Consider the following 23,974-nt stretch of genomic DNA (forward strand, 5'->3'; position numbering starts at 1 on the left):
TGTTCACCAGGGCAACATTATTTTATTTTTAATTTATTTATTTTTTTTAAATCATGTGTGTTTTTAAACAAGTGTCTGTGTTCCCTAAAGCAAGGCTGGTTTTCATGGTAGGAAAGATAAAAGCTGCCTTGTGATGTACCCAGAGGGGAACTCTGTACGTGGTGGTGCATCCATCCAGCACCCCGTGCCTTTCTCAGAGTGCTGAGGGGAGCTGGATCAGCTCTGCCCTCTGAGCTCTTTGCCTGGTAAACATCTCATCCCCTCCTTTGCCTGGGCCAGGCAGTACCAGGTAGTGTCATGGAATCATAAAATCATGGAATGGCTTGGGTTGGAAAAGACCTCAAAGCTCATCTCGTTCCCCCCCTGCCACGGGCAGGGACACCTCCCACTAGCCCAGGTTGTTCCAAACCCTGTCCAGCTCCTCCATCTCTGCTCCAGACTGTGTTTCCACATGGATTCAGCTGGACTGCAGTGTTCAGTGTCTCCTGTTTCTTCCCCCCCCACACACACTGTGATCCTGTTTCTCCTTTATGGGTCGAGCTGTAGGTATATACTTGTGTCAAATTATTTTTAGGACTGTAATTGCTTTCTCAGCTAATAGGAATTGATGCAATTACCCTATTTTTTAATTTTTTTTTTCCCCTGCTCATCTTCCAATATGTGCCTTTCCTGCTCTGCCTCTCCTCCCGTGGGGAATTGTGGAGGAAATGCAGCACTGTGCTGCAGAAAACTAATCTCTTGGAGGTTATTTATCAGGCACAACTTGTTAACTTTGTTCCTTTCGTGAGGCAAAAATAGAAATGAGACCTTCCTTTGGTTAACAAATAGGAACTGAACTGACAGTGAGGGTGAGAGTGGAGGGTGCCAGGGAATGTGCACGTATAGACGTGATTATTGGTGTGTGTTTAGGTACATAAATGTGGATATGCTGTACATTTTTATATTTTATGAGTTACTTTTAAGTGTACATCGCTCACCTTTCCATATATCAAACACACAAGAAGTCATTAATTCTGAACTGACTCTTTACCAAGTGATCCACTGCAAAGTATTGAACTTCCTTCTTGCTGAGATGTAAATAAATAACAGCATCCAATAGAGCTAATTCAAATACTTGAATTAACCAAGTGAGAAATTACTGCAAAGAAACATCCTGAAAGGGATTTAGAAAAAAACAAGATGAAGAGAAAAATATGGACAACATAAAATATTCATATTGTCAGCAAACGAGGAGAAAATGTTTCATTTATAGAGTGAGACAGAAGCAATATAGGAAATAGATATGCTCCATATAAATTTATTAAGTGCAACTTTCTCTCTCTCTCTCTCTTTCTCTCTCTCTCAGATAAAAAACCTCTTCATGAAATAAAACCCCAAAGTAAGTTGTTTTTTTTCTCTTGTAAATATGATTTTTCTCATCTTCTCTGCCATTTGGTTTATTTGTTTAGGATCTAAGTACCACGGAAGGTTTTATAAAAGGCTTTAGCATCTGCTGAAAGCATCTTCTGAGCACCTTTGTGATCATAGGCTTTGGCCTAAAACCAGAGAAGTGATCACTCCTTAGCAATTTGTGTCTGACAGGGAGCCCTGTCTGCAGGAATGCTTGTGCTGGGATTGATCTCCTGAGCCCTTCTGATTAGAAAAAAAAAAAAAAAAAAAAAGAAATTAATAGAGGAGTTTGGTTTTCTTGCTCCAGATCTGGTTCCACTCATGGCTCTGACCTTGCTCAGCTCCCTCCAGCCTTCCTGTCTCACTTGCAAAGGTGTTCCTGGGTCTTGCCCTGTCCAGAATATCTGATCAGCATTTCTGGCTGCTCTGGGGGTCCCTGTCCTGCACCCCAGCACTGCAGCCCCAGGGCTGGTGGGGACCACCGTGGTGGTGGTGCTGGTGGATGGTTGGATGTGGTGATCTCAGAGGGCTTTTCCAACCCTGATGATTCTGTGATTCCATGATTTTTTTGCATTCCTGGCTCTTAATTATTTGTGTTACCTGTGCACTTCCCCTTTCATAGAGAAGCTTGAAAGAATACCAGGAAAATCACTTGATTTTCTGATTTATCCAAAAAAGTAGCTTTAGTGGAATTGATTTCAGCCTGGGAGACACCTGGAGAATGAAAAGGTTCTGCTGTGGCTGGGGGTTAGAGGCATGAAATACAGCAGAACAGGGCCTTGGTCCAGGCCCCCATGACTTATCAGTGATGCAAAATCAAAGCCAATTATGAAGATAATTGAGAAACAACCTGTTCTAGCAAATAACCTCTCACACGAGCCTCTGACTTTTGATCCCTGTGCTCCAGGACTGGCTCCGGGAGGGAACGGAGCCCAGGCTGCCAGGGGGCCCCGGGAGGGAGGGATGGAGAGCAGGGAGCATGGGAAGGGCTGGGGCTGGAAGAACCTCTCAGATCTCCCCACAAAGCCTGCTGGTAGAGGGGGAAGGGTGTGCCCTGCACAGCTCCTGGAAAGCACTTATTGTAAATGAGATAATTTAATCAATTACGTTTCCTAATGTACTAAACCAAATGTTTCATTTTCTGCTCCTGCACATCTTAAATTATCTTCAGGTGCTTTATGAAACTTAATCATAGTTAATAGAAACTTCATTACCATCAAATGTGCTTTCAATAAATGTTGTGTAACAGTGTCAGGAGGTGGAGTGAAAAATAGGCTGCAATTACCACAAACATGGATCCTGGAACCCAAATGGATAAAAATCGTGGTGCTTTGCCAGAGTCCCTCCTGCCTCTGGGCTGGGAGGATGCAGCTCATTAAATAGTAATTGGTTGGCTATAAATGTTTTCTTTTCTAGTTTGTTTGTTTTTTCACTTTGTTCCCTTCTGGGAAAACATAAAAGCAGAAACTTTACCCCACTCCCCAAATTTCCCACGCTTTCCTTTTTTTCCCCCCCCTTAATTTCTAGTCTTTCCATGAAAGGGATTCTCTGTAAGGAAAGAGACAAAGATGAAGAGATTAAAATTACTTTAAAAAGCCAGCAATTGTTTCTAAAGAAATACTAACATCCTAAATCAAGAGGGGAAGGAGTTGTGATCCATGGGAATAATTCCAGGAATGCCACGTCCCTCTTGCTTTGCTCTTTTAACAAAAAGCTGTTTAAAAACCTGTTAAATCCTGAAAAGGAGATCCTTGGCCTTTTCCCCCTTGCAGTGGGACAGTTTTGGGAGCACCTGAGTGACCCTTCCAGGTGTTCCACAGAACAGAACTTGTACTTGAAGAGAAGGGAACTCAGAAAGAATAACTGTAAGAGGCTTTAATCATAGAATTTATAAAAGTATTCAGTGAAAATTCTTCTCCTCAGAAGAATCTTGCTTGGGTCAAACTGTTCTGGTTGTTTTGAATTGCTTGTTCTCTCTCTGCTCTTTAACCTGGGTATTTTAAAGATAAAATAACGTTACAGAAGTGTGATACTGAGATTGTCTGACGTCAGAATTGACTGAAAAGAAGCAGCTGAGCTGCTGCAGAACGTGTAGAGTAAGAAATTGCAGTTACAGGTGCGAACTGAAGTGTGGTTTATGGTCTGGTTTGGATGGCAGGAGATCAGCTCCAGTATTTTCCACCTGTTGCCATCCCACTGGCTGTAAGTTTTCACTGACAGGTTATTTCTGCACGTTCCACACTGAATAATTTACCATCCCAGGAAGGTGGAAGAGGTAATTCAGATTTTCAGCACTTTCCTGTTTTAAAGTAGTGATCACAGTGGAAGCCCTAAAGATGCTTTGTGGGGCAGTAACCACAGCTCACCCTGCAGAGGGAAGGACCCACTTGCTGTTGGGTTTCTCCTCCCACTGGGCATCCATCACATTCCTTCTGTTGCCGTGCTCATGGCACTCATTACCTTCCAAAATTAAGTCAACAGTAGAGTTTCATAATTAATTCCCTGTAACAACAAAGCAACCTGGGGAAAGTAAACTGGAAGAACTAGAAATGTAATTAGCGTGTCTGCACTTCCCTTTTCTGCACCTGATCCTGGAGAGCAGAACCAGTGTGGGATTGAGGCTTTGGATTGGGGTTTGGGTTGTCTTGGTTTGACCTGAGCCATTCCCAGTTTGCCCGTGTGACCCTCTGGGTTTGTCCTGTCTGGCATCCTCCCATCTTCAGTCTCACTTTGCACTGTCAGCTCACAGCTGACTCTCTGCAGTTCTCAACCAAAAATGCTTAAAATTCTCTTTACAACATTTTTCAAGGGCAGTGAGGGGGTCTCATGGAAAAAAATGCTTTAGAAAAAAGATCTTTCTCTCTAGTAATTGCTTTAGTAGAACTGCGTCCTAAGAAGTTTGATCAGAGCTATTTATAAGTTTATTAATGTGATTTCCCATCCTGACCTACCACAGAAGGTGGATTTCCTCTCAAAGCTGATATTTGCATGCAAATTTCACGATTATTTTTTTTTCCTCCTTCTCAGCGAGTTGTGAACGTGCTAAAAGCAGAACCCCTTTCAGTGTGAGGTTATTTGGAAATGCAGCAGGAATTTTCTCGGCTAATCGGTGGTTCTTGTGTAACTGATGTGAAAACATTTATTTTTGGGGTGAAGGGGGTGCTGGGATTCCTGTGGTGAGGAACAGCCTGTGCTCAGCCCCTCCCCAGGACGTTCAGCTCTGGGTGTTGTCAGTCGTCTGACACTTGGTTTGCATCTCGAGGAGGTGCCGAGCCGAGGAAATGCTGCCGTAGGTGCTCATTTCTCTCATCTCAACGGCCTCGAGTTCCCCAATGACCTCCAAAAATTCAGCTAAAATAAGGTTATCTGACTTCCTGCAGAAAAGCACAACACAAGCCTCCTCCCAAACAGCAATTAAGTAATTTCAGTAATTGGCTATTTATTAAACGCTGATTTTTGACTTCCCGCCCTGTTTCTGCGCAGTGCAGTTCATTTACTGCTTCTGAGCGGTCTGGATTTCCCAGTTATTTTTTGTCGCTGTTGTTTGTTATAAATAAATGCAGTTTGTGTTCCCAGGGCCTCTCCCGTGCCAGGAGGAGCCCCCCCAGCAGGGAACAGATGATGTACTGGGTGAACTCCTGGCTCCCTTCCTCCAAACTGGAGCTGGGCATGAAGGGAACCGTCCAAGGACCCACTAAGGGCACTTGCCAAGAAATTTAATTTCATGCTACGCTGTCCCAAATCCCAGCAGACCTAGAACAGCGGGCCTGGATGTTTCAATTATGGAATATTGCAGTCTTCATTTGGATTCATTCTGGCAGAGCAAGGAATTATTTTCCTCTGCTGTCAAAGTTTGGAGCCGTGGAAAACTTGGTTGTGAGTTCCTGTGTGGGAGCAGCCACGGGGAAGGGTCGGTTCCCAGCCTGATTCTAAAGGCTGAAGGTGCTCCCAGGGATGTTTGTGGGGGTCTCCTCAGCCCCACTCTGGGCTAGGAGAGGATGGAATGTTCCTTCCCTACACTAAGGAGGAGGAAAGGGAGATCTGCACCCGGATTCTTCACAGGGGATCCACGACCTCCTGGATTAGCTCCAGAATCCAAATCCGAAACTTGCGTGTCCCTGGAAGCCAGAAAGAGGTGAAACTCCTGCTGAGTCCCCCCTGGCTGCAGCTCCTGGTGCTCCCTTGGAGGGTTGATTTCCACTCTGGAGTGGTCTCCAGGGGGTTTAGAGAGGGGAGGGATGGCCCCGTGTGCTCAGAGGGTTTGGTGCTCTCCGCGCTCCCGGGACCTGCTCTGCATGGCTGGGGCTGCCCAGAGCCCCCCGAGCTGCTCCCACCCCCCATTCCTGACCTGTCCCCTGCTCTGCTCTCCCCCCAGATCTGGAGGCCGCCAGTGACATCGCCCTGTACTCCGGGCTGGGGGCCGCGGTGCTGGCGGTGGCCGTGCTGGTGGTCGGCGTCACCCTGTACAGGCGCAGTCAGAGTGAGTACGGCGTGGATGTCATTGATTCCTCTGCACTCACGGGAGGCTTCCAGGCATTTAATTTTAAGACAGTCAGACAAGGTTAGTGCTGTGGTTTCGTTCTCTTCCCACCCCCACGCCCCGCTGCACGCTCCCGCCCAGGGGGGCTGGGGAGGGGGTTCTGGCTGCAGGGACAGGACCTGCTGGTTGGAACTGCCTTGACCGCTGCTCTGCCCTGGCAGAATCCTTCCTGACCACGCTCCAGGGGCTCTGGAAAGGCTGTCCCCAGCTTTTGCACTGATGTTTAGGACTTGGGAAGAGCCCGGATTAAACCAAATCAAAGCTAACCCAGGCAGCGCTGTCTGTAGTTCCTTCCTAGTCAGGTGCAGACCTTTTCTTTGCTCCAGTAAGAGTGATTGGTTAGTTACTGATAATTTGAGAACCCCAGCTTGCAGGCTGCTGTAACACTGTGGGAAATAAATGGGTGTAAAACCCCCTTAAGCCCCAAAACCCCACCAGTGCAATAAAACATGGACAGAACATTCAGTAAGAGCAGCACTCCTGTTCTTTGGCATATTATATTTCCTTTGGACAGACAGGTGGGCAGGGACAGGAATGGTGATGAAAACAGAATGTTTCCTGATTCTGTTCTGCCCTTCTCCCCAGCCCAGGCTGCCTGCAGTGGGTGTTGTGTTGGTGGGGTGTGAAAGCAGCCCCATGTCTCTGTTCCCTCTGCAGAAAAGGGAAATATGTTGCAAGAGTTTGTTTGGGGCTTTTTTTTTTTTTATATTGTTGTTTTTACAGTTCCTTTATGTCGTGGGAGACATTCCTCACCAAGCAGGAGTTGCAAGAAATTGGGGAAAGGGCTGGGTAGACAGGGAGGTTTGAAGGAGGTTCAGTCATTCATTGCCAAATCCAAGCCTTTAATTAGAGCTGTGTAATTCTCAGTGACTCTCACACAGTGACTTTTTCCTTTGTGGTTCAGCTTAAACCTGGTTTAGAGTCTGGAGGATTGTTCACTTGATCTAATGTTTAAAGCCATTAGTTCTGGATGCTCTGAAAATACCTGAGCACACCAATTTCTTAACTTATTGGTTCAGTTCCAGTAACTGTGGGGCTTTTAAATGAGAGTATTTGTAAACAATTCAGCGGAAAAAAAGGCCACTTTTTTTCAGAGTGTTTTCTGACCTTAAAGGCCCCTAAATGAATAACTGTGGTATTTTTCCCCCTATTACTCTCGTCCCACTTTCTTTTCAGCCCAGTTCCCCTCAGGCAGGAAGTTATCATTTTGTGTGAGCTCACAGAAAAGGTCTGCAGGAAGCCCTGGTTTCACCCAGGGGGGGTTAATGTAAGAAAAAAAAAAAAAAAAAAAAAAAAAAACCAAGAAAGCAGAAAGGCAAACACACAAACTTGAATCCAAGACAAAAGGAAGCTCCTTCTTGGATTCCTGCACTCTGGAGCTGCCTGGAGTGTGGAAAACACAGTGATGTTGGAGCTGTTGCCTGACGTGATTCTGTTCTTTAGCGTTGCCTGATGTGATTTTGAGCTCAGAGAGTGTGAGGAGGGACGAGCGAGTCACTGAGCAGGTGGGGAGGGCTCAGAAAGGGGCTCCTGGGGGGGACATTTCCAAGCAGTCACGAGCTCCCTGCTCATCCCACAGGTAACTCCCTGCTCCTGAACTCCTCCATGCAGCCCGACCTGACCGTCAGCAGGACCTACAGCGGCCCCATCTGCCTGCAGGACCCCATGGACAAGGAGCTGATGACGGAATCCTCCCTGTTCAACCCCCTGTCCGACATCAAGGTCAAGGTGCAGAGCTCCTTCATGGTGTCCCTGGGGGTGACGGAGAGGGCAGAGTTCCACGGGAAGGCCCATCCTGGAACCTTCCCCCATGGGAACCACCGGGCATTCGGGACCATCCAGGCCAGGAACAAGGCCATGTACATCCAGAACCTGGCTTCCCTCTCCACCACCAGCGAGCTCAGGACAACGGCCCTTTTTGGGCACCTGGGGGGCCGTCTGGTGGTTCCAAACACAGGTGGGTGGATCCTTCCTCATTCAAAGCACAGAAAAAAGAGTTTCGGATGAGCTTGCCTGGTGTAGTGTTTTATAACTAAATTTAAAAAAAAAAAAAAAAAAGGCAAGGAAGGAAAAAGTGGGGGCTCCCTTTAATGCAGACTTTGGGAAGTAGGGCATGTTGCCCACACAGGAGATGAGTGATCAGAAGAAAGCCTGGGCTGAGGAGGAAGGAGGCATTATGCCTATTTGAACTGTTTTAAATTACTGCCTCTCTTGATGTCTTCAGCATGAAAGTCACATTAATCAAAGCCGTTGCTTACTTGGATGCTGATCCAAAGGAAGGGCTCCCTGGGAAGGGGGTCGATACTGGATCAGCATCTGATCTAAAGGGCTCACACTCAAAGCAGCCTCTCCACATCCAGGCTGGGTCTGAGCCCGGGGTCAGCAGCACAGGAGCAACAGCCAGCCCTGGAGAGCAGCCCCTGCTCCCCACGGGGGCCCTGGGGGGGATTTTGGGATCAGCCCCTGCTGCCCTCCTGCTCCTCTCTGCTTTCAGCATCAAAGCTGGCAGGTTTGCAGAGTGGGGCACTCCACAGTCAGCTGCATCCCGGGGCTGGGCTGGGCACTGAGATGCTCAGTTCGCATGGTTTAAGGAGTGGAGTTTGGTTTGTGACTTCAGGGCTCTGTGAGTTGTCTTTTAGATGTTTCTGAGGCAGCTGAACACACCCAGCAGCAGGTCAGGCTGGAGGACAGGATGTTCAGACCCCAGCCCTCTTGTGCCACATCGCTGTGTTTGCACCTTGCTGGAGAGATTTCCTTTTTCAAAAGGGCAAATGTAGCAGAAAAAGCCAGATTCCCCCCCTTGCCAGCTCAGAGCTTGTCGTCATCTTTCAAACTCTGGTGAACTTCATTCACTCTAAATTCAACTGTTTTCAGGTGTGTCCAGGCCTTTTTCTTGCTCTCTGGTTGCACTGAATGATTTAGAGCTTTATCCTTCACGTTTCATGAAATGGGCACTTTGAAGGTTACCATAAAAAATGTGGTTTGTATTTAGGGAAGATTGATAACAGTGTACAATTGAGGGATGCACTATTAGTGCACAATCTTGCACAACACATGGAGAGTTTTAATTTCTTCCCAGATTGTTTTTATGCTCAGGAATGAACATTACAGAGGCAGAGGCACTGTGTAAGTTAAGGCATAAATTAAGAATTCCCTCACACTGTATATTTAGCTACTTTATATAATGGTAGTCCCATCAATTAGATTATTTAAATATGTATTTGGTCCACTTGCAATTTATGTAATTCTGCCTTTATGTAAGCCCATCTTTGCTAGCCAATTGTAAATTATAGTGTGATCAGGCCACTGCTTTGCTGAGGTTCTGCACTGTGTGACACCTCAAAAAGGTGATTCTTTGTGACCCTGGAACTGTCAGCTTTGATTTCAGAGTTGGAAAGGGGCAAAGAGCTTTCGAGAGGCTTTTTGGGGAAAAAAGATGTATTTGCCTTTAATGGAAAAATAATGTCTTTATTTCCTTTAATAATGTATTTTCCTTTCGTCTGGTGGCATTGCAGTCAGCAGCTCAGTTTTGGAGGAACATTCCTCTGCTGGGCAGCTCTGTAGGTGTCCATCAGAGCCCAGGGGGGTGTGCAGTGTCCTTTGCATCCTGTGCCTTTCCCAAAGGGAAGTTCTGCCTTTGCTCTCTTGCAGGAGTCAGTCTGTTGATCCCACATGGAGCTATTCCTGAAGAGAGTTCCTGGGAAATCTACCTTGCCATCGCTCAGAAGGAGTCCAGGTAAGAAGATTCTTGTCAGATGCTTCATCTCTGTAACTCAGCCAGCAGATAGTGCAGCCAAGCATGGGTGATGGGTTCAGATGGGATGAGTCCCCAGAGCTGTGCTGCTGGGATCTCCACTGGCTGTCCTGGAGCCACGTGCACGGATCCAACTCCGCAGAGCTCTGGATTTGAGCAAAGACCCCTCCCTGGTGTCCGTGGAACTTACTGAGCTCTTCATCCTGCAGAGCATAAAGGGGCTTTCAAACCAGGGGGGGAATCACACCCAATCTGCAGAAATTTATGAGCCTGTGTTTCTTAAACCATAATCTGTTTTATCTTGGTTACTGTGAAAACATTGTTGGAAGGCAGAGCGTGGTGGGAGCGGGACCAGCTGGTGCACTGAAGCAGGGCTTGCTTGCACACAGCAGTTCCACTGTTGTACTTGGGTTAAACAGATTGGAATGTGCTTCGAATCCCAGAGTCCTGAGCTGGCCGGTGGATGGAGTTCCGTGGGGTCTGATGGTCTTGTTCGGGCTCCTCCGTGGAGATGAGCACTGCTTACCCTTTTCTGTAACAGACAGTGAGGTGCCGGGATCTGAACAAAACCACTTGGAAATTGGCAGTTCAATGAATTCTCAGTGCTGACAGACGTTCCTGCCTTCCCTCTCCCCCTCCCCAGCCTGCAGCCCGAGGGCTCGGCCGTGCTGCTGGGGCCGGAGGTGACGTGCGGGCCCCCGGAGGTGTCGGTGAGCACCCCCTTCGCCCTGACCATCCCCCACTGCGCAGAGGTGAACCCCGAGCACTGGAACATCCACCTCAAGAGGAGGACACAGCAGGGGAAGTGGGAGGTAAGGCCAGAGCCCCCTCACAGGGTTGTACCGAGGATGGGAACACGGTTTAGATTCTCTTGGCCGTGCAGGCGCAGCTCAGAGATTGCGGCAGCGACAGACACAGACACCTGAGAGAAACAATTAAAATAAGAACCCATTTTTGCACTGCAGCAAAGGGTCAGCTTTGTGATCCACCTTTGTGATCCACCCACATGTGGCAGGAGAAGTAATCAGTTTTCCCAGATTTATGTGTAAAAACATCGTTCTGATTGATCACAGCTCCCAAAGAGACCCATGTCAGAAAAGAACATTATGTGCACAGAAGAATTTACCATGAGAAAGTTAGGAAGGTGCTTAAAAATATACAAGTTTAATATTTTTGTATTTTAGCCCGGAAAAATCCTGACAGTTTAAAACCTTGTGCCTCTGTGCACTGCATTCAGTGACTGAGCTGTGCTCAGAACCTCTGAAGGATTAGTGCACATTAAACTGTTGTGCTTTTTTAGTTGAACATCTACTTCTTAATCCTGCCTGGCTGAGGAGATTAAGCTTTGTGCATTTGTAACAGGAGGATTTGATCATTTGAGTCTGTCCATCGGCATTTTTAATGCCATTGGCCACCTGGGGCTGGGACTCTTTGGTGGGCAGCAGTCTCAGATGTCCTGAACTTTGTGTCATCTGGGGAGAAAAGACTGAGAACCCTCCTAAAATAAAACACCACCCAAACTGTTACTCAGCATTCCTCAAATCCACAGAGGATGGAAAGGGCTGAATGCCCTGGGAACAGCAGAGCCAGTTACCAGACACAAATCCATAGGCAATGGATTTATTGCATTGCTGCTGCTGGAACTGTTTGGTTCGTGGCACTGTGAGGGGGGGGGGAAATCAGCAGGTAAAGCATTTATGGATACAGAATCCATTCCTGGGTTCCACAAACCCCTCCATGTCCTTTCCCTCCTCCAAACCACTGCCTGGCTTGTTGCTCTCCTTTAAACCATTTCCAGGTCAGGTTGGTTTTCCTGCTTTAGATTCCCTTGGTCAGCTCCATCAGTGTGGGTCCCAAACACCCTGGGATCGGGGAGGAATCAGCAGATCCCTCCTCTCGTGGGGCTCTAAAGCAGGACTGAGCCTCAAAGGCTCCCCTCAAAATGGGAGAGGTAGATTTTTGATGAAGGGAAAACGTAACCGCAGTGGGTGTTCTGGAAGCAAGTCAACTTCCCAGCTATTGTTCAAGGTTTGCTTATTGAACTTTAATCTTCAAGGTAATTTTTTAACTTGACATTGGGGGGAAGAAAAATTAGCTGGAAAGTCGAGAGCACTTGAAAAAAGATGCTAAAATTGCTTACGCACCATCATTATTATTGTATGCTGTACACACCGGCTCCTGCACAGTGTATTGCCATAAATCCTGCTGCTGACTCAGGGCTAAATTGGGAATATTTACTCATACAAGTAGTCTACCATCTCCCCTTCCCTGAGTGTGCAGCCTGGTTCTCAGGAACACTTTGCACTCCAGTTGAATAAAAACCAAGTAATGCAGTGACTCCATGTTGTCGAGGCCTATTGATTTTTACTTTTTTTTTTTTTTTTTTTATTCTTTTTAAACCTGGATTTCGTTTTGCAGGAAGTGATGTCTGTGGAAGAGGAAACTACTTCTTGCTACTGCCTGTTGGATCCTTATGCCTGTCACATTCTCTTAAACAGCTTTGGAACTTATGCCCTAATTGGGGAACCCATCTCTGACTGCGCCGCTCGACAGCTGAAAGTCGCCGTTTTTGGCTGCCTGTCTTGCAATTCTCTGGATTACAATCTGAGAGTTTATTGCATGGATAACACCCCTTGTGCATTCCAGGTAAACGCTCTCCCTTTTGCTGGTTGGGGTTTGGTTGTTTTCCCCTAGGACACGAACGTTCCTCCGTCCTGGGGACAGTCCCAGAACTCCACCAGAAGTGACAATATTGGGTTGTTTTTTTGTTTTAAGCCATTGCTGTGTGACTTGCAGTAAGTCCCCTGATTTCTCTGCGGTGTTGTTTCACACGTGGATTTACGCTGTGAGAGCTTTAGGGCAGCAGATGGAAAACCAAAATCCCTGCTTGACCCAGCACAGACGCAGGGCTGGTGGGCTGAGCTGGAGCCTTGGCCCCTGCAGAGCCCAAGGGCAGCTGGAGCTCAGTCTGCACCCCCCAGAAAATGGGGAGTCATTCCCAGCTGGTGCAGAGCCTTTATCACACCCCTGAGCTGTCAGTAGCTCAGGATCTCCTCTCCCAGTTCCAACTGGAGCAAGGAGAAAGAGGTTGGCTCGCCATCTTCTTAGACAAAAGTGAAATTATTGTGCATTTTCCCTTTAAAAAAAAAAGAGAGAAAAAAGAGAAAAAAGACCAATCCCCAGGTGGCAGTTGAAATGAGCAGGGTTTTTGTAATGGTATTCCAGGACAAAGCAGGGAAATTCACTTTTGCAGCCTTACTAAACTCAGAAGCTTTAACAAGACGGTTTTCTTCGGGGAGCTGAAATGAAGACAGTTGTGACATGAAAGTTTCCTTCCCTTGCCTGTCTCACAAAATGGAAACACGACTCTCACTGATGTCTGTGTGCTTCTAATAAAAGCAAAGCCACCAAAAGGATTGTTAAAGACTTACAATGGCTTTGTAATTATACTCTTTATAACACTTACACAATTATGGGTACCAGTATCTTCCTGATGAGTCTGTAGAAAATTATTAGAAGAATAATTACCAGTTTTCTGCATTCACAGGCATGAGAGCAGGGTGTTTGTAGATAGTGAGACAGCTGTGTATTTACAAAGTGGTACAGCCCTTAAAAGCATGTAAATATTAGTGTGAACATGGAGAATACTGGGGGGGTTGGATAAAGAGTCAGGAGTTGGGGTTACCAAGGCAATCCTTTGCAGTGCAGTTCTGCACTTCAAACAAAAATCCAGCACCTTCAAGGAGCTCTGAAAACAGCTGTGAAATAATCTGCTCCCCTCATGGCTGCAAATGAAAAACTGAAGCCTCCCTTCTAATCCTTTCCCTCATACAAACCCGACCACCAGGAGTTAAAACAAAGCGAACTCCTGTAAAAAATTGCTCTCTAATGGGAATCCATTAGTACAGTCTCAGAGAGCTCCAGCAGGCATTGAGTTTTCAGAAGGTCACAATGATTCCAGGAGCTCTCCTGACAGTATCTTGGGTACTGGCAAGCACTAAACCCCTTCGATGAACACAGATTTGATATAATTTATGTGGATTAAAAAAAAGGTAATTTGGAGAGACTGCTTGCCAGCTGACTTTTAAAGACTTGTGCAACTTTCCCTTCCTCGCTGGTGTTTTTACTGTCACAGCACAGGAATAAACATTGCTTAAGCACAGGCAGGGGTGATTTTTTTTTTTTTTTTTTACTATTATGCTTTAAATTCACAGAATTACATAAAACTTTAGCTGGGAATAGACCTCTAGAGGACTGTAATACAAACTCCTGCTCCAAGTCTGCCCTCCAGACTGCTCAGGGTCTTGTCCAGTGACTCTGAAGACGCCCCAGAGAGGAGAAACGAGGCTGAATTGTTTGACCTGATGTGTTCTCTTGGTGTGTGTGTGTGTTTGAGTGCTCTTAAAGCCCTGGGAGAAGTTTCTCAGCAAAGCTGCTGTGCCTAAACCCAGCCCTTTAACTGGGATGGGGGTGAGTGAACACCAGTCCCATCAGCTGCCCCACCAGAGAAACACTCCTGGCGTGCTGTGGGTGGTCCAGGCCCCTCTGGACAGGTGGATTCTCTTGGGATTTGGGGTTTGTTCCTCATACTGAACAAATTCTCTGCTCTGCCCTTGCAGGAGGTGGTTTCGGATGAAAGGCTCCAAGGAGGGCAATTACTGGAGGAACCAAAACTTCTGCATTTTAAAGGAAATACCTGCAGTCTCCAGATCTCAGTCCTGGATATCCCTCCCTTCCTCTGGAGAATTAAACCATTTACTGCATGTCAGGTACTTGGCAGTTTTACCTGGTTAGGTTTGCACTGGGATGGGCAGAACCCAGAGAAGGCCGCGGTTCCTTCTGGTTTGGGAAGGTGTGGTTTAAATCTCTTGAGTAGGCAACAAAAATGAGTCAGAGGGCCAATATTCTTGTTAAAACTTATCACTCCTGAAGATGTTTCTGATATCTGTTATTCCAGTTTTGGTACAACTCTGAGTATGTGGCTGAAAATGACGTTTAAATGTTAATCATGAGAGTTGAAACCACAGCATGCAGATACCAAGAATTAGAACTGAAGAGCAGCAAATTATTTTTTTTCTGCACTCCATTAATTAAAGAGGCTGTTGAAAAGCGGAAAGGGAAAATCAAAACAAAAGAAGGATTTCTAAGGATGTGGGTTACTGGGAATCAGAAGTGATGTGCTGGCACATGGAGTGGGCTGGTCTTAAAATACAGAACTCAATTAGACTATATAATCTCCCTTTTCCCCAGAAGCAGAGAGACAATTATCTATCATTCAGTATTTTGGCAAAAAAACTGTTTTAAATGTGTTGCCATGTTCTCCAAAACATGAGTGTAATGGGCTCTGAAACTTATAAACACAGATCCACAGCCAGATAAAGCCTTACCTCATTAAGGATATAGGGATAATTTATGCTTCAACTTAAGAAATGAAAGAAAGTGAATCATTTTCAGCTGCTCGTGAAGAACAGCTTTTGAGTGTTTTGTTTCTTCTGCTCACTGAACTGCATTCTAAAAGCCAAACCATTCAGTGTTGGGATGCCCCACTACTACTGCAAATACCTCCCAGGAGTAGGATGCCAGGTTAGGGACACAGCTCCATACTTTGATTAATTTATTGTCTCTGGGTCCCTTGTCCGGGCCTGAAGGATGAATGTGTGTGACAGACTGAAATTCAGCCTCCAAGTGCTGTTTGGAGTCTGATCAGAGCAGGGGCTCAGGGTTAAATTAAAGCCTGTGCAAAACCTCTGCTGCCAGAATGGGCTGACCCAGGGCTCTTACTGACCCAGAGGAATATTCCCTCTTTATAACTGAGTGGAGTTGGGATGAATTGGCCAGCTCAGGAACACAATAATTGTCTCTTAGAAGAACTGCAGAACCTGTGCTGGCTTTGTGTTTTCCCCTTAGTGCCGTGTGTGGTGACAGCTCTGGTTTGGTTCCAGTCTCTTGTTACAGATAGAAGTCTCTATTTCTGCATGTGGAGTTCCTTGCAGGGTTCTCTCCCACGTCCCACACTGTGGAAGCAGCTGCTTGTGCTGCCTGTCAGGAACAGAGCCTGGGCCTTACCTGGGGTCCACCAGTAAAACCATCACAGGGCAGCGGGATGAGGAGAGATTCCTGTTAATGATTCCTCAGCTCCTGCTGGGGGGGGGGATGAATAAATCATGATGTAAAACTGGCTGCAGAGCAGTTAATGGCAGGTGGTAGCAGAATTCCTCCAGACTCTGCGGAGTGTTTGTTTGTCCTGGCCGTGCTGCAGGAGCAGCTGCCGAGCGCTTGGCTCCCTTCCCACCGCGCTCCCGAGGAACTGGGGGAGCCCTTGGAAACTGGGTGGGTGCTGGAGCAGGCTGGGGCAGTGAGCAGCATGCTAAGAAGCCAGGCAGGCACCTTTGGGGGTTTGAAAGCAGCTGTGTTCCCCCCACCTTGTGTCCCTGGGAGGATCCGGGCTCTGTCTGGAGCTGTGAGATGATTTACATTCCCCGTCTCTGCTGGGAACTTAATTATAAAGGCAGAATGAAACTGAAAGCATTTCTGGAATACTTGAAGCACTCATCCTTCACCACACGTTGTCCTTCTGTATTGTTTCATGTGATTCCTTTCAGCTGAGTGATTCTTCCACTCGGGATGAAAGCAGAGATGATTACCCTGAAAAAAAAAAAAATCTAATTATGGTTGCTCCACTTGTAACGTTTTGCTAATGTTTTCTTTATCACTGTCACTATCTTGCTGCTGCTCCCAGCTCAGGATCCAGCTGGGGCTGGAGATGGGCACAGTTGGGGTGGTTTCAGCTGGAGAAGGGAAGGCTGACAGAGTTCTTGATGGGAAGCTCCATTTTTTTTGGGTTCTGTAGTACAAGGGGATGGTGATGAGACAACAGAGAGAGCTCTGACCTCAGCAAGGAGGGAGTGAAGTGCGACATTTTTAAGGTTTAGCTGCGTCTCCCACCATTTGTCCCACTGGATGAAAGCTCAGCTTTCAGTGAAGGTGTTTTATCAGCGGAATGGGCTTTGTGCTGCTGGGAGCTTGAAGGGATGGTCAGGGGAGCAGCAGGGAGGAGCCCTGGCTGGTTTTGCTCAGTGTCTTGTGTCCCTGATGCCATTTCCCATGTCCCCAGTGCCATTTCCCATGTCCCCAGTGCCATTTCCCGTGTCCCTGATGCCGTGTCCCTGTCCCTGATGCCATTTCCTGTGTCCCTGATGCCATGTCCCTGTCCCTCCCCTGGCAGGAGGTGCCGTTCTCGCGCGTGTGGCGCGGCAGTGCCCGGCCCTTGCTCTGTGCCTTCTCCCTGGAGCGCTACAGCCCCGGCACCACCCAGCTCAGCTGCAAGGTCTGCGTGAGGCAGCTCAAGGGCCACGAGCAGGTCCTGCACGTCCAGACCTCCATCCTCGAGGTAAGGGCTGCTCCCACCTTGCTTGGTTACCTTGCTCCGGGACGGTTTGGGTTGGAGGGACCTCAAAGCCCATCCCATTCCATGCTTCTCTACACAAGTCCCAATGATGTTCTAGGAGTTCCTCCACAAGCCAAAAAAAAAAAACCCCAACCTCTTAGATATTTAATTTCCTGCTGGCATAAGCTACAGGAGGAACCTCAGGTCCGGGTTTGGATCCCTCCTCCCAACCGCTTTGCTCTCCCCTTTCCCTGCAGAGCGAAAGAGAAACCATCACTTTTTTTGCACACGACGACAGCAACTTCCCTGCCCAGGTGGGCCCCAAGGCTTTCAAGATCCCCTTCTCCATCAGGCAGCGGATCTGCGCCACCTTCGACACCCCCAGCGCCAAGGGCAAGGACTGGCAGATGCTGGCACAGAAAAACAGCATCAACAGGTGATGGCAGGCACAGGGAAAGGGAAGCACTGGCCTGGGAACGGGGATAATGGGCTGGTGGGGGTGTTGGTTGGTTGTTCACTGGGATTAAAGGGTGTGTTTGGAGTCATTAAGGGTCTCAAGTACCTGCTTTTATGAACAAACAGCTGCTGAGAACAGGAGCTTCTCCCTCTGAAGGGCGGTTCTTTGCTCTGGACTGGACCTTTGCACACAACAGCGGGGTCTTGGTGAAGTCCAAGACCATAGGAGGATTTTGGCACTGTTGTCTACTAAGAAAAAGTTTAAAGTACTTAAGGGGCTGTGTGTTCTCTCAAAAAAAAAAAAAAAAATTAAAAAAGAATCCCATGGCCTATTGTCCTGGCTTCTGCCAATTTGTTTTGGATTCCAAAATGAACACTGCAGATTTGTTTGTTTGTTTTAAGGAAAAGGCATATTTTAAAAAGACAGTCATGCTCTCCTGTTGGGGGCAATAATAATATTATGATTATTAAAACCCAAAGATGCCCTAAAAACCAATTTGCTACTTACTTTGCTGAATTTCCAACTGATGCTTTCCAGGCCTGTTTTCTCATTTCCATGGGGCTGGGCCTCAGCACACTCCAGTCCCTTTATTCTCCCTCTGCTAAACCTGAGCAGGAGACACCTGCAGGGCTCCTCAGCTCACCCCACCCAGCTCCTGCTGGAGGATTTTGGACAGCACAGGGGGCACCTCCACATCCGTGGCAGCTGCTCCTCATCCTTTCCCCTCACCTCTTCCCTCCCTCCCTGCAGGAATCTCTCCTACTTTGCCACGCAGAGCAGCCCCTCCGCCGTCATCCTGGACCTGTGGGAAGCGCGGCACCAGCACGACGGGGACCTGGACTCGCTGGCCTGCGCCCTGGAGGAGATCGGGAGGACGCACTCCAAAATCTGCGACATCACAGAGACTGAGCTGGAGGAGCCCGACTTCAGCTACAGCCGCCAGAACGGGCTTTAGTCCCTTCCCCCCCTGCCCAGCTCTGGGATCTGACACCGCAGGTTCCCTGGGCAGGGAGGAGAGAAGGGATTCTGGCACCTGTGGATGGGAACTCCCGTCCCACGGGGCGGTTCTCGGTGGGAGGAGCAGAAGCAGCCCTGCTAAAAAAAAAACCATCTGGTGATAAGGAAAACCACGACCTTCTCCCCCACCCTGTCCTCCCTCGTTTTAAAACTCACCTGGTCAAAAAGTCCAAAACAAAAACCACACATCTGGCAATCCTGGGGCAGGAAGGAGAGAGGCACAGAGCCGTGGAAGGTAAATGTTACATGACAGTGTATGTTTAGGAACAGTAACGCTGATATAATGCCTAGTGAGAATCAACAGATATTGGGTATTTAGAGCCACTGGAGGTTAATCCTGGTTTAAAGGTTTGGCACTTCAAGAGTGGTTTAAAATCCCGTTCGAGAGCGTCACGTTGTCACTTTATGTCTGCTACAGGAAAACTGACAGTTTGGCCTTATCCTGTTCAGATGCTTGAGGAATTAGAAGATTCCCGTAATTATTCCATATCATGTGCATTCCAGACAATTTCTTTTAAAAATTCGATCCCTTCATGAATGTACATTTGCTGCAGAGCTTTCCTGCCTGCTCTGCTCCCAAAATTAGAGGACAAAACCCCTCTCTGTGAAATTGGGGTGTTGCACAAGCAAGAGGAGTTTTCTAATTTTCTTGGTTTGCAAACTTCGACTTAGTCAAAAACTGTTTCCTTGGGGGTAGATTTAAATAACCAAATAACACATGGGAAATTTCAAGCCCTATTTTAGCAACTTTACATATTTTTATTTTTTTTTATTCCTTCATGTTCTGGGGCTAAACTAAGTGAAGGTGAAGTCAATCAGCAGAGCTTAATTTTGGTTTCAGACTGAAACAATAAGGCCCACGTGGTACTGCCAAAAGTGGGCTTGGGAATTTCACAGGATGCAGAGCTGGCTGTGTTACACTTGGTTTAGCCACAAATTGCATTTCCCACCACAATCAGAACCCAGCTAGAGAATTCACCTTATTTTTTACCCATTTCATACAAATCTAATTTCTTACATCAACCGAACCAAAAAGAGCTGTCACTGTGAGCGAGGGGCCTGGTGGAACTGGTGCTGAGCCAAATTTAACCCTTATTTTCACCCCTATCCTTCCCAGTTAGCCAAGGTGCTCGTTGGGTCAGTGTGGGCCACAGGAGCACATTCAGGATAAAGCAGGAACAGAAAGGAGGCTTCAGGAGCTTTAGGGAAATGAAAGAAACTCAAAACGGGCATTTTGGGGCTTTCTTCCCCCCCTTGTATTTGGCCCTGAGCTGCACAATAGGGCAGGTCCAGAGAGCAAATCTCTAACAATCTTTACCCAGGATTCCAGGTCTGGAAAGCCTGAACAACAACTCTTGACTCGTTCCTGCTGCTCTGGAACTGCAAAATGTCATTGCCTTCCCAGCTCAGCAGGCTTGGAATAGTCTGAGACTTATAAATACTGAGACTTCTGCAAACGTTTTCTGCACTTCAGTATTTCATGGAGCCTGACAGGCTGGTTGCTGTTTGCAGGGTGGCTGCGAGCAGGTTTGGGGCTGAGACACAAACACCGGCTGATTTGGCAGCAGGCTGTCACTGCTTTTAGCAGCACATGCTTCTATCTGGGTTTTGAATTATATTTCTAGTGACTGCCAGTCCTCCTCCCCCTCAGAAACCTGTTCTTCATTGGACAAAACGCTGGGAATTAGGAAAAAAAAAAAAAGGAAAACCAAAATAAGGAATGGCACCCAGGGAAAAGTGGCGGAGTTTTGGGAGCTGTTGTTGTCTGGGAAACCAGCTCCAGCCTCTCTCTCTCCAGCAGGGAGATTGTTCTCAGCTCCTCAGCTCTGCCTGCTCAGCAGCTCTCTGGGCTGGGGTCCTCCAAAATGCAGGTTCCCAGGATGTCCAGTGCCGGAGTGGGCTGGAAAAAAAAAAACCAACCCCAAAAAAAGCAGGATTAGAGGCCAGAACCTAAAAATGTGTTCCTTCTCTCTAGTTTATAAATTATTAGATTTGAAAAACAATTTTCACCAGCTAGAAAGCGAGAGAAATGTAATTTTACACACATTAGATTCCGCCTGGCTGCCCTGAGTCTGATCAGGTGAACCAGCCATTTTGATTTTACATCACCAAAGAATCTGCTCTAATATATTTTCATCTTCCTAAGCACTCTGCCCAGGTACTTCTGTGCTGTGAGTCATTTAAGACTAATAGCTGCATTCTAAAAATGACTTACAGTTGTGTCAGCACAATGTGCAGTCCCAGCTCTGCCAGCCACAGCACCATAAAGCTCATTTACAGTCTGTACAACCCTGAACTCCCACAAAAAATTTTATTGGCCTTTTTGTAATAGATGAAAAGATACCAACACAATTCTCTTAAGATACGGGGAACTGGGTTTGTTATTATTTTTATCTCTGGCAACAGCTGGTCTCCCCCTCTCTGGCTTTGCAGCAGGGTCAGAGAAGCTTATTCAGCATAAATCACCCAAACAGGGATCCTGCAGGACTCCAGGGGTTTAACATCACACCACAAGGCCCTTCTTTTCTTTCCCCTTGTGAGTTTTAACACATTCAGCAGCTGAGCAGTTCCAGAGCATATTTCCCACCACAAAAAAATCCAGCTTTGTGTACACAAAGAACTCAAACAGAGGAGGAACTGTGCTGGGCTTCTGCTCATGAGTTCTATCTTTTTTTTTTTTTTCTCCAGGCTGTTTCTGCCTGTAGAACACAGATTTAAGCAAAGGGGCTGCATTAGTTCTCGGAAGGTAATTAACTGAGTGGAAAAAACAGGAAATTAGATTTCCAAGTCCTTACCAACTGTGAATGATCTCAAGAGTCGTCTTTCTGGCCTTTCTCTGGTTTCACTGATCCCCAGGAATTTCTCCACCTGTTTCCCAGCAGCAGAGGTGGTGAGAATGACTCCCCGAGGACCTTTGCCATGTTAACCCTGCTGAGGGAGGTTTTCTAGGGGTTCTTCATTCCTGGGACGTGGTTTGGTGGAATTACTCCCTCGACACTGTCCTTGTTTCAGCAGAGGCTGGAGGGTTTTCCAGGGCAGCAGTGAAATGGCACCTGTGTCCTTTCCTGGACAAATAACAATGGCCTGGTTAAAATGACTTAAAGGATTCCTGAGCAAACACAGTAACTTCAAACACACAACACCTGTAGCCACAAACAACACTCAGTATGCTGGCAAACACCATGAATCATTTTCTAGTAATGCCTTCTCTCTCGTCGCCAATACCAGCAGAAATGGTAGCAAAAAGTCTCCTTTCCAACACAGACAGAAAGAAGTAAATCACTCTAAGATTAAAGACTCGCTTAGAGAATTGTTTGGTAGTAACAGTGCAGGAGGCAGAACCCGAGTTCTGCTCATTGCCACAAGTAAAGGAAAAACCTGTCCGTATCCGTGTCCACTGTTCTGTCCAGAAATAACATAAGTGTCTAGGAATTTGCCACTATATTTTTTGTATTAGAGGTGAATAGTACAGATTCTTACTAGTGTTTCTTGTCTGGGGCTCGGGGGGGTCGGGGTGTATTGTAATTTTCAAGCTATTGCAAAAGCTGCTTTAACTGAGCTGTTGAGTTGTCTTGACTGGTTTGTGCTTTACAAGGGAGCCCGGGTGGGGCAGCTGGAGCTGAGAAGCCACCTGAGAGCTGTGGGGACAGGGGACAGGGGTTGGTGGGCTGGCCCTGCTGGGTGCTGTGCCCAGCCAGAGCCTCCCCTCCCGCAGGGCTCGTGTTCAGCAGCCGCTCCCTCCGTCCGCCCCGCTGTGAAATCCCCGGTCCAGAAGTGTCCTGCTGCGGGCCTGGGGAGGTGTCAAACCCCTGTGTTACCCGGTCTCTGTACATAAATCCTGCTGTCCAACCCCAGAAGGAACGTGTAGCACCCAGGGGGACTTCAGGGGCGTTCTGCACCCAAGCCTGGCTCGAGCTTTTGTGGAGACACGGATCTCACAGCCAGGGGATCTGCCACGGGGAAAGGGGAATGTTCCCCTCCCAGATCCTCCCACGGAACTGCCTGATGCTCTGGGTTCGCAGCTGAAAACCCCTGGTACTCCCCACACACACTGAAACCTGGAGCATCAGCCCTGTGGTGGTGGTGCCTTTTCAGCCGATTCCTTCGGATTTCCCCCCGTTTGGGCACTGAAGGTGGAAGGGGAGGGAGGAATATTTTTAGGTGAAGCTGTAGATTTTTTTTGCATCCTTTCCACTAAAACCCAGCCCCCATCCCTGATCCTCAGGGAGTTCCCTGACTGCAGCCCTGAGCAGTGCATACACACACACAAATAAATGCCTCATGTATTCACTCCTGACATCACAGAATTCGTGACCTGGGAGATGGAGTTGCCTCCTCCCACCTCTTAATCCAGCTCCTCCCACTGTGACTCTGATTCCAGTTGACACCTGGGTCCAAAAACGTTAATTTTGCACCTTCTGCTGATTTGGATGAAGTACAGTTGGACTGGTCAGACTCAGAACAATGTTACACACAACAAGAGCTAACACACCACAACAACAAAAATTTCATTCAGCTTCCAAAACTTCTGACCAGCCCTTTGGTTGAAAAGAGGAGGGGGGAACTTCAACCTAATCACGCAAAACGTAAATTATTTTTTAAAAAGTGGAAAAAAAAAAAGAAAAAAACAAACCCACAAGTATTCCTCTAGAGAGACCCTATTTTCTCTTCTGCTCCTTTATTTTTGCGATGAAGAGGTTCTGAAAACGTTGGTTCTGGGCTCATTTGACTGAGCATCCTTCCCTCCCCCGGGTCCAGTGTGTTTAGAAATGAAGGAGAGCAGAGGTTTGAACGCTTTCTTTAGTATGAAGCTGAAGGAGTAGGGAAGAGAGACAGAACATGAGATCAAAAGCATGGCCTTGGCTTCATACCACACTTTTCTGTGCCTTGTTCTATCAATGTAAATTCTGAATGTTGTACAGTAAAATAACTTGGGAAAGACTCCTTGGAAAAAGGCTGCACTGGCTTCTTTTTTTCAGCACATGTACATATATAAATATATATACATAGATATATTTGGTAATGGCAGCCAGCTGTGTTATATTGTACTGAGAGAGGAACCCTGGGCAGTTTGGGGGTTTTCTGTGGGGTTTGCAGAGCTGTACGGCCCCGGCCCTTGGGAGAGATGTACAGGTGGGAGCTCCTGCATATCAGTTATTTATGAATAAAGAGTCTTTTACTGACATCTTGGAGCACGTTCATTCCTGGGGGAAAGCAAGGGGGGGGGGGTCTGATCTGAGCACTCTGGGAGGCACTGCTGGGTTTATGGGGGTTTATGCTGGAAAACCCTGCACTGGACACCCTTTTTCCAGAAAAAAAAATAAATCAAAATGTACAGGAATAGGACCAGAAGTGAAGTTTAGCCTTGACTGAGAACATGGAAACAGGCCAGGAATATCATCCTGCTCCCGTGCTAGTCTGGACTGCAAC

At 47.2% G+C, this 23,974-nt stretch overlaps 1 protein-coding gene across 4 annotated transcripts in view; it reads left to right on the plus strand.

The window, feature by feature from the left end:
• UNC5D (unc-5 netrin receptor D) overlaps positions 1-23,727 on the plus strand; it is a 77,532-nt gene extending 53,805 nt beyond the window's left edge. The window contains exons 8-17 of one of the 4 annotated variants that reach the window (XM_050326024.1): positions 1,346-1,378; positions 5,765-5,950; positions 7,509-7,886; positions 9,581-9,665; positions 10,327-10,495; positions 12,102-12,329; positions 14,303-14,452; positions 16,909-17,073; positions 17,328-17,506; positions 18,278-23,727. In XM_050326024.1, the coding sequence (XP_050181981.1) occupies positions 1,346-1,378; positions 5,765-5,950; positions 7,509-7,886; positions 9,581-9,665; positions 10,327-10,495; positions 12,102-12,329; positions 14,303-14,452; positions 16,909-17,073; positions 17,328-17,506; positions 18,278-18,482 (1,778 nt within the window). In that variant the 3' untranslated portion in view covers positions 18,483-23,727. The remainder of the gene's footprint in view (positions 1-1,345; positions 1,379-5,764; positions 5,951-7,508; positions 7,887-9,580; positions 9,666-10,326; positions 10,496-12,101; positions 12,330-14,302; positions 14,453-16,908; positions 17,074-17,327; positions 17,507-18,277) is intronic. The other 3 variants (XM_050326026.1, XM_050326025.1, XM_050326027.1) reach the window with 3 other exon arrangements.
• Positions 23,728-23,974: the final 247 nt, after the last annotated feature.

This window comes from Myiozetetes cayanensis, unplaced genomic scaffold (genome assembly GCF_022539395.1).
Source record: "Myiozetetes cayanensis isolate MyiCay16 unplaced genomic scaffold, myiCay2020 scf30, whole genome shotgun sequence".
In the NCBI taxonomy this organism is placed as follows: Eukaryota; Metazoa; Chordata; class Aves; order Passeriformes; family Tyrannidae; genus Myiozetetes; species Myiozetetes cayanensis.